Source organism: Rhea americana, unplaced genomic scaffold, assembly GCF_003343005.1.
Source record: "Rhea americana isolate MKP2758 unplaced genomic scaffold, rheAme1 scaffold_296, whole genome shotgun sequence".
In the NCBI taxonomy this organism is placed as follows: Eukaryota; Metazoa; Chordata; class Aves; order Rheiformes; family Rheidae; genus Rhea; species Rhea americana.
This window is the reverse complement of record NW_028186419.1, coordinates 916,352-926,762: the sequence shown is the minus strand read 5'-3', so window position 1 is coordinate 926,762 and position 10,411 is coordinate 916,352. Positions and strand designations below refer to the sequence as shown.

At 35.8% G+C, this 10,411-nt stretch overlaps 1 protein-coding gene across 1 annotated transcript in view; it reads right to left on the bottom strand.

Annotated features, from left to right (window-relative positions):
• Positions 1–3,188: 3,188 nt before the first annotated feature.
• CABCOCO1 (ciliary associated calcium binding coiled-coil 1) overlaps positions 3,189–10,411 on the bottom strand; it is a 46,057-nt gene continuing 38,834 nt past the window's right edge. Inside the window, exons 6-8 of the mRNA XM_085309354.1 lie at positions 6,678–6,788; positions 6,131–6,271; positions 3,189–3,379 (exon numbers count right to left, since the gene is read on the bottom strand). Of these exons, the coding sequence (XP_085165480.1) occupies positions 3,302–3,379; positions 6,131–6,271; positions 6,678–6,788 (330 nt within the window). The 3' untranslated portion in view covers positions 3,189–3,301. The remainder of the gene's footprint in view (positions 3,380–6,130; positions 6,272–6,677; positions 6,789–10,411) is intronic.

Below are 10,411 nucleotides of genomic sequence, written 5' to 3'. Positions count from 1 at the left end.
TCAAATAAGCATGATATATACACCTGGATAAATGTGTTTTGGTGATCAGCTGAATCATGTGCTTAGGAGTCTGATTTAAATGGACAGATGCTTACTTTGCACATATTTTGTGGTAAAGTTGGCAGTGTAGGTCGTTAAAGAAAATATCCTTTTCTGACTTGTGAGAAGTTGAATTTAATGCCTACGCTCAGTGGTTTCTCTGGGAAAGTAAATCTTCCAGGAATGTCAGTTACAATTTTAGAAACAACGTGGTAATCTCCAAATTATAACAGAGTTTTGGTGGAGAGAAAGAGAAGCAATACTTGATAAGAAAAGGCCCTGGCCAAACGCTGTGAAACAGGTAAAAGAAATTGTTTTCTTTTTTGTCTCCTTTTCCCTTTCTATCTTTGTCAAGCCAGCTTATTAGAAAAGTTGCTTTCTGTCTTTTCTAAACCTTTTTTATTTTCCATGCTCTGTCAGTGTAATGCACGAAAGCACTGCCAGAAAATACAAGTCTCCTTTACTAGAGGATAATTAATAGATGTTCGCTATACCACTGTAAAATCCTATAGTGTTTCATCTCCAGAAGGATTTTGTAGTCATGCAGGTAACTCATTATCCTCTGAAAAAAACCCTCTTTTTTGGCAGAGAAGGAAGAACGTAAAACCTCTTTCCTTCCTCTCTACAACATCTGCCTAATTTAAATTGAAAGCTCTGTAGGGTGGGAACCTGTTAGGAACTACATTAAGTATGTATACTGTAAAGAACTATGTCACATCAACAGTCCAACAAAAATCAAAGATTATTACACCAAAGCCTCAAAAATCTCTAGTGTAGGCCCCAGAAATGACAATAGAATTATTTTTAGAGATGACTATCTGGTAACTCAACATGACAAGGGATCTTAAAAACAGCAAGCCTGACTTTAACCAATGGAAAAGCCAGGAATTCAGAATGGATACTGTTCTTAATTCACCGTATTGCAGCTGAACATTTTATTCCTACCCGTACAGCCCAAGCATGACTTCTTGCTTTCCTATTAGCATTCTGAAGACATAAAAGGATTCCTCAATTTGATGTCCATATGTTATGTCAGAACACGTGCTCTGACTGCTCATAGAGATGTTATGCCAACCTTTCACCCACCTTTCCTCCCTCTCCTTAGCTTCCTAACTACCCTCCCCCCCCACTCCCCGCACATCCCTGAGGTTATTTTTATTGGTAGCATTATTTATTTCAATGGGAAGATCGCTGCAAATGTGGTTTGTGGGATTTGAGCTTCACTTTGGATCTCAGCAATACCTCAGCTGTTACGCATATGTCCTAGGAGTGAATGCTAACAAATCATTGCAGTAGTACTTGATGTTCACATACAACTTTTCATCTTCAAAGCACTTTAAAATTTCCCAGAGGCTCTACAAAATCTGGCAGAGGGAGGAAAAGATATGGGCAAAACTCTTTATTTGGTGTAGGTCTCTAAGTCTCTCTCTGCTTAGCCACGTAGCAAGATTGTAGTCGTCTACAGATCTAAGTCTCAAACTGTTTTAGAAACAATGCTAAATTGCCAACAACACATTTTCAGAAAAAAATGTAAAAAATATTCTATCATTGGACAGCTCTTTTCAGCTGTTCTCACCTCTGAGCTCAAACAGAGGGAAACTTTTAACACAAGCATTATGCATTAGAAGATGAATTTATGTATCAAAATAAAGGACATTTAGATTTTCAGAAAGTTTTGATAACAAAAAGATCATATTCTTAAGCAATAAAACAACTAAGAATATAACTAGGAATCTCTCCCCCTCCAAAAAATCTTAGCAATTTTAAATGATAATTTAAACTAGTAAACAATTTCTCGTGAGTTATTTCAATGATCAGCTAAGAATGGTTAGCTTTTATAGCTGAACGGAAGCTCTCAGTAACTTGCTGGTCAGTGCTGGAGAGAAAACCAAGAGATCTGAACTGAGCTGTTACAGAGTTTACTGATCTTGCACCAGGGGAAAGAAATTTCTCAACACATGAGACCTAGTAAAATACTCTGCCTGCTTAAAATTACAAACAATTGTCAATGCCCACTCACATCTTACTTGCACTCTAAAGAGTATATTCAGCCTACTGCCACCAAACGTAGCTACTGGATATTGTCTTTCATTCTGGGAAATGTTCTTGATGAACAACGTGCAGGCAGTGCCCCCTTCTGGTTGTCATCTCGGTTCTGAGCCCAAGCCACAAGCAAGTCAGGCAATGACAAACTAGGCCCTTTAGGTAAGTTATTTTAAGCTATCTTCTTTTTTGACTGGGTTGAGATTAGACTTTAAAACCTTTTTTATTATTACCTTAAAAATGGGGGTGGAATTAAACAAAAATTAACTTTTTGCTTAATATGTTATGAGAAACAAATATGAAATTGTGATGAATAAAATGTCCTATTTCTCAAATAGTCTACTTAATCCAGCCTTTATGCTTGAAAGCATGACTTGTATTTAACCCATGTGCTGTCTTAGGCACAGAGTTATTTAACAAGACAATTAGTATAGTTCACAGTTTCAAAACAAAAACGTTAAGTCAGTTCTTCTGTTACCATTCGTTTGGTCAGATTTATTTTGAGTTTAAAACATTTCTATAATGTGACAAAATACAGAACAATGTTAGCATACAGAGAATGAACAAATACATTCTCAAATGAAATGTTACGTGCAGTCAGGAAAAATTTCCACTAGAAGACTACAAAACTGCAAACTCTTCATTTATGTAATTTTAATGTGAAATATTAAATATTTAATATGAAAAGAAGTGCAAGATACTACATTTGTTTTAAAGCCTGGGAAGCAATTAAAAAAAACCCATACAAATTATTAACAAATAACTATAGCAAAACACATGTAATTACATGTTAAATTCCCTTATTAGATCTGCAATGTCTCAAAATGATGTTCTCTTGCTACATACTTTCCTCCTAGCAAAATTTCCTTTAAAAATCTTAGGTGTGACCCAAACTATTAAATATCCCACAAATAGGAGAATGAAAGAGAATAAAATTACAAAGAATTCTTTTAAAATTAAGATTTCTATTTGGAAATAAGCTCACATCCAACATACCTGAATTACATATCCTTCTGTCTATAATCCTTTAAGTTTAAACTAAGTAATATCACTTTCAGAACACAGCATTTTGAGGAACTGGGATGAACTCTTTCTAAGTAAATGTTCACTGAACTTTCCTTTACATAAAAAGGATTATGTTTATTCAGGGAGCTAGTCTTCTGTGTACCACCCCTACACTCTAGTTTCTGTAAACTTCAACCTCACCTTTCTTATCTGGTTATTTAGGTCTTTTCAATTTTTCTATTCTTGAAGTATAAGCTTCTTCTTGTATTTGCAGCTGTTTGTTTATCTCTGCCTGTAAAGAAAATCAAAAGAAAAAAGTGGTTATGATGGAGCTATCTTAGGCTGCACATTGTCTTTGTGGGTTTGACACACTGTGGTGGAGTAAGACAGACTTTATCCTACACACCTTCCTGTTTTGCAGACATAACGGTGTTTCAGCCTGTACTTAAGTGATAACACTTTATCATATTACCGTGCACAATCCCAGCGTAGGGTATGTCTGCCATGAACAGGAAGCGATTTGGGACAGCCATTTTTCACATAATCTTGTCTTGGGAGATAGGCTAATTTGCCTGTATTCTCAGACAGGCTTTACCAATAAACACCAAATCAGAAAAATTGCTTTGGGATTTGGTTGTTGCCACTGTTTTCCTTTGCTGCAGATGTTTGTTCTCTAGTGTAATATATTTTATTGAAACACCGCTGGAATTAGAAAGCATTACTGAAAATGAACAATAAAAACACCCTATTTCTGTGATGTTCCTTCATGTTCTTAATTACAATTACGAGTGTGTATCATATTCTGAAAATCCAGAGTGTTGTAGATACGGAGTGTTTAATTTGCAATGTAGTATTTGTAGGAAAGTTACAACGGTTGCGGCATTTTAGTAAACTCTGGAAGTGATAATGTGTAGCAGTCTGTAATTCCATAGCATTTGAACATGTGAGATCTCTGGAACAATGGCCAAACGTACTGATTTTTTATGGAGAATTTATGTATATTTTTCAGCATCAGTGTATGTCACTGCAAAAATACACAAGAAATAGAAGGAACAGAATGGGTGCAGCCCTGCCAAGAGTTACAGTTTTGTTCAAACAACTGGAAAGGGCTCAAAGGCACTTTATGAACTCCACACACACTGACTCAAAACTTACAGCAACTTTCTCAATGAATTTCATGTAATTTTGATAAAGTAAATGGATTTGACCCAGAAAAGTTTGCAGTTAGTTGCCCTTTTAGGAACTTCTTGATGTGCCAGTCCTAAAACTCCCTACTGCTGCTATACTGCAATACACCAATTGATAATGTTTTCAAAGTTCTGAAAAGCTCAGATGAATATCAAAAAGTTGGAATTTCTATCTCAACTTCGCATCTTTGTAGATGTTTTTGACCTCCACCATGTCCAGTCCACCCTCAAGTACAAACAAATATGTCCCTATCTCATTAATTCCTCATACTATTTGTTTATTTAGCTGCTTTCCTGAAGTACACTGATCCTTCAGGCTAATCCTTTACTAGCCAACCCCACTGCCCTTTCTTCTCCAGCTTTCAAATCTCTGTCTCTTACTCTACCTCCAGTGAAAATCAGCTGCCACCACACTCACCCTGGCTGATGTCACGATTGCTGAGGGCCTGCACTGTGATTTTAGATTACCCTTGACTCAACTAGAGCAAAAGTTGCCTTATGTCCAYTGGACACACAATGCAGATTGTAAAATCACAGTTCATGCATAAACAACATAATGGCAGGACTTTGATGACGCATCAGGTAAAAATCTAAAGACAAGATTACTTGAAAGGTCAACAAATTGAGAAACCAGTTGAAAAAAGATGAAATGGTGAAGGACTTAATAATTAGGAGGGAGTTATTTTCTGAGCATATAAACAGAGTTGCACAAGTAGAAAATACATTTCTCAATCTCTGAGGTTTTTGTTGAAGAGAAAAGCTTTTACCATTGATAGCAATGAAATGCAAGGTTAAGTGAAAATCACACATTTAATTTCTTAAAACATACAGTATTCTACAGGTATTATGTACAGAAATAAGACAACATAGGCCAAGTCCTCTTCTGTTTCTAGAAGACTTATTGAAATGGAATATGAAATTAAACAGGTAGACCTAATGATAGCATCATTATTCCAATTGATTCCCCATTCATACATAACCCATATAAAGCAATTTATCAATATAACACTATTTTCAAATAATATTCTATATTTAATAAACTATTGCACACACTACTGTATCCAAGTGCCTTACCAAAAACTGTAATGACATGCAAAGTCCAAAGCACCTAATACCACTTGGTTGTTGCAAATAAGATCATATAGTATTTTCAGGGTGGAACTGAGTTCTAGCTGCTTTGCTTTCAATAATTTCGTATTCTTTAGGGAGCAGTTTACAAGATAACAATGGTCTGCTCTGACGGCTTTCCAAATGTTGCAGTTTACAGACCTCCCTATAGAGAAGCAAATCACCCAACAACAAATTAAAAGTCCCCTGATAAATTTGCTTGCTTCCCTCTCACGAACCCCAAAGAAATAGCTCAGACTCCTCACAGTCTGCAGACCATGCAATGAAATCTGATCTACTCCATTAAGGCAGCTCTCCTATAATTACGTACCAACAAACTGAAGTCTAGAATTGGCAYGTGTATTACTTACCCAGATTGGAGGATGTGAAACACACACGCGTTTAACAATTTATATTAAGCACATATTGCATATGTGCAATTGTAACAGCTGATCCTTAACTCTTGAAAAGGAATTTTATCACTGATACTGCTGAAAGCTGGATTTGGCCCATATTTCTTAACACATAGTAATGCTGAATATATATGTTGTTATATTATGGAGTATTTTTAATCTTATCACATGTAAGCTGACTAAACTAGGAGTTAATTATAGAGGCTAATTCACAATCTTAGAGCATATGGATGTGTCTTCTGCCAGCTTTAGCATGAATACAGTTTATATTCATTAAAGCTGGGCTAGATAATTAACCATAGACAAAATTAGTGAATATCTTTCTAGTGATAGTACCTCAAGGTTGCCAATAATTTCACTTGTGACTTCACTCATTACAGACTTCACGTCTTCAACAGTGAAACCAGCCAAAGCATCTCCCTCGAAGGATTCTGCTTCTGGACAGGGCTCTTCCAGGTAGCTTTCTAGATCAGACTCCTAGTAGCAACCAACCGCAAGAAATATGTGAATTTGAACATCTTGCTGCTCTCTGCAAGATCAAACAGAAGGACACGCAACAATACACGAAGCCTGCTTTTGAGARCTGCTTTGACAGCGAGCGTCAGCATCGCTCTTGCACTGTCCAGCCGAGGCAAGGCAGATCCTGAGCTAATGAACCTGCATGGTGGGGGTAAGCCCAGAGGTGCTTACTCAAACAAATGTCCTCCTGTGCTGACACATCAACGTAGTAACAGTAACAGAAACTTCATTCAATCATAGAAGTGAATGCATGCAATATTCGGGAGAAAATAATGTAATTAGTGACTGGGCTCCAATGGGAAAAAATGAAGAAGGGAACTCATAGTAAAATAGCTTGGGGGGAAAAAAAGGAAAACACACATACCTTAGATTCCATCTCTGCAGCTGTAGGTGATGAGCTGATATCAAAAGGTATACCTTCTTCCAGCGGAACAGGAAAAGTGTCATCTGCAGGTGGGGCAAGTTCAATCACATACTGGCAGTTGGGGGGGGGGGAAAGAAAAAAATCCATTTTTCTTTTTCTTTTCTTGTGAAGACGGCAACTTTAATGGTATTCTGTTGCCTTGTAAACTGCTGCTCCAGGAATGCTCTGAGAATTACTCTGCTACCAGAGTAGCTGGATGCAGCACTTTTTCTTTGGCCCTAGTTTTAGGGCTCTAAGGAGTGATGCAGAGAAAGACCTGAGTCTTTAAAAGAGTCAAGTGTGTGTGTGCACGCATGGGGGGAGGGGGTTGTTTGTTTATGGATGACAGACAACACACATGCCAAATTGGATGACACAAGGCAGTTTTGAATGACCAAAGAACAGGGGTATAATGCTAAAAYGGTATATTTGAGACCTCTGTGAAGGGGAAGTACAGGGCAGATGTTACAGCTCTGCATCAAGTTTTACAGCATGGTTTTGCTTGGATGCTGTAGCTCAACTTCATCAACTCATAGTGGTGTAACTGTGGCTCCCATAAGTTGTTTTCTCATAGCCTTAAAATCATAGCTAGATTAATATTTGGCTTATTTACAGTTACTTGGCTACAGTTAGATGTTTTGAAATATTTAAGGTTCTATAGGTCTGCAAAAATGAAGACAAAATTAAAAAAAAAAAAAGTGAGGCCAAGTCATTGTACTTTTTGCTGTTAAAGATCTCTTCCGTTATCCTAAAACATTTCAGAAGTTATACTGGGGTTCTGACATTGTCTTTAAGATTACCTGTCTCGTGAGAGAGAGCCAAAAAAGGTAGGTAGTACTACTCCAAACTTATTTGAACCCCAAAGGCTGATAGAAAGATTTTCAGAATTTAAGTGAGGAGAAAAATGGATTTTAAAGAGATCAAGCAGCATTTTTCTGCATCACTTGTGACTAAAACTTTATAGCATTTTGTTAGTGTCTAAAGGCAAGTGAAATAGTCAAAAAGTTTTCATTTTGATGAGAAAATGAAAAGTCTTAAGTAGAATTAAGTGTTATTCTTTCTAAGATAAAAAGTTATATTTTAAAATTCTAATGCTATTTTAAAATTAAATTTGAATTGTTTTGATTTAGCTAATATTTCAATTTTATTTGATCTCTCACCTTGCATTTTTCTTTCAAAAATGTTTGCTGAATTGGACTAGAATTCACAAATAGTTTCCACACCCTTAAAATTATATTTTTGGTTAATTACTTAACTATTAACTCAAAATATTTTTCTTATTTAGCTCAACTCATTATTCCACTTATTCATTCTGATATAAATTTAAAGAATAATGAAACTGTAAAAATCTAGATTGGATTTTTAAAATCAATTCATAGCTAATCAAATACATTTTTGTAGCATGGATGAGATTTCCAGAGGTTTTGTTTTAGGATAATATTTTTGCTTCACTGCATCCTTTTAAAGAGAGCTATTCTTTACTCAGCTGTTCTGTGTCTAATAATAACCCTTGGATCATTAAGAAATAACTAAATTACAGCAGAACTAGTCTCTTTAATGAGCCATAATAGGCTCAACATTCAGCCAAAAGTTTTTTAAAATTCACTGAAACTGCAATGTAGAATATGAAGTATTTTGTTTAGTAATAAGTTTATGAGCAGTACTACAGTTCACAGCCAAAATATAGTGACCTAAAAATGCCATTCTGAATTGCTCTTTCCTATATGTCGTGTCCTCAGCAAGTCCAGAGGAAAATTAGAACGAATGAATTGTGGTGAGAGCCTGAAGCCAGCAAATGTTTTTAAATGAATCCTTCTGATGCAATACTTTCCTTTAAAAATACAATTAAGTCTTTGTATTTCCTTTGAACAAAACCTCATGTTTAACAGTACTAATGGCTCTGTAGTACAATCTACTTAAAAACAGAGAAGACGACACAGTAAGTGTTATACAGTTAGCTTAAAAAAAAAAATTGCAAGTTTCTGAATTTGGACTAAATTTAAGGCAAATTGCTTCCAGTGACCTACATTAAAAAATTCATACGCCCCTTAATTCCTGAAGATTTGTCATTATCTGAGCATTATTCACTATGACAAAGATGTCTTATTCAAAGTGTCTTTTTGAATCAATATAATTATATAAGTATGAAAACTAGTTTGGCAAGATGATGGTGGCCTTAAAATTAATTTGCAGTATTTTCATGCACATTGCAGTCCAGTAAGTCCATAAGAATTCAAACATTAAGAAATCCTAGGACAGCTGCACAAGGGTAGAGGGCGTATCAGTGTCAGCTGCAGATAAAGGGATGCTCTGAAGGAGACTGGAGGCAGCAGAAATTAAATTCAACATTCTTACTAATTTCAAGGTGCAATGGGTTGCCAAAGGCCACTTGAACCTGGACAAGTTGCAGTAGGCTAGAGGCTGCTCTAACATTCAGCAGAGGTTAATATGGAAGATATCATTCAGCATCACCTTTGCTTTCCCACTCGAGCCACATCAAATCTCAGCATAGTCACAGCAGAGGATTGTAGCTGGTGTCTAAATAGCATTCTGAATTTATAGCCATATGCTACAATTTTTTCCCCCCAGAACTCTTTCTAGTAAAAGTTTGCATAAAAACAGATACAGTATAAAAAGTGGCATGTTACTCTGTACATATACTTGCATGCTTTTCGTATTATTGAGAGCTAGCACATTACCTTTTTATAAATGTAAGCAGAGCAAAAACAATAAAGCATACAGGAAAATTTCTAAGGCAGAATAATGGCAGGAAAGAAGATTGGTAAGGCATTCTAATAAATGAGTTCCACAGATGTGGTAGTTATTATAAAATTAGCTTTGCATAAGTTACCAATATACCATTACATTTTCCCCCAGATGTTATCTGTTACTTAAATTAATTTTGTTTAAGTTACTATTATTGCTGATTTTATCCACACTATATTTTATTATTTAAGTTTCTGTGGCATGAAACAAGGCCCAGCTGATAGTATTACCTTTAATAATACATGTAAGAGGTTTCTAGTACTATACAAATGGCTGCTAGGTGTATCTTAATAGTCATAGCACAAAACGTCTGCTCTCAAAATATTATGTAGATTAAAACGGCTATTTACTTGCACTCTAATTCAAGTCATTGGAAAGCTCTGCAGTATTTATGTATGTAGCATGAAGGAAACGAATCTACTCAGGGAATAAATGTCAGAGTGTGGATATTAACAAAGCTAAGGCCAAGGTCAGTTTGCATTTACTAATATATTTGCAGAAAATCAGAATTTGAAGTTTACGCTTACTTATCTCCTAAATGAGAAGAGACAGGGTTGGGGTGTCGTAGGTGCTTGTTTGATACAAAGCTGTTTGTATCATAGAATCATTTGCTAATGAAAGCATTGTAGCTTAAGAAAGATAGGAAAATAATTATTTATGAAGATTGGAAAAAATATCCTGAGTTCAGCATGGATCACTGCTAAAGCCTGGTAGCATCTTTCAAAACCTTTCAATAGCCTTCAGTGGGGTATCGATTTGGCTTTACGTGAATGACGGACACATTTTTTAAAAGGGTGTTCTTTGTGTTTTATCCTCCACATTTATATAATCTATATTGTTGCTAATTGTATGCTGTAGGACGTTATGCTACTGATACGCGCACAGGCTTATCTTTTGCCTAAATGAGATTTCTTATGAACCAAAATATA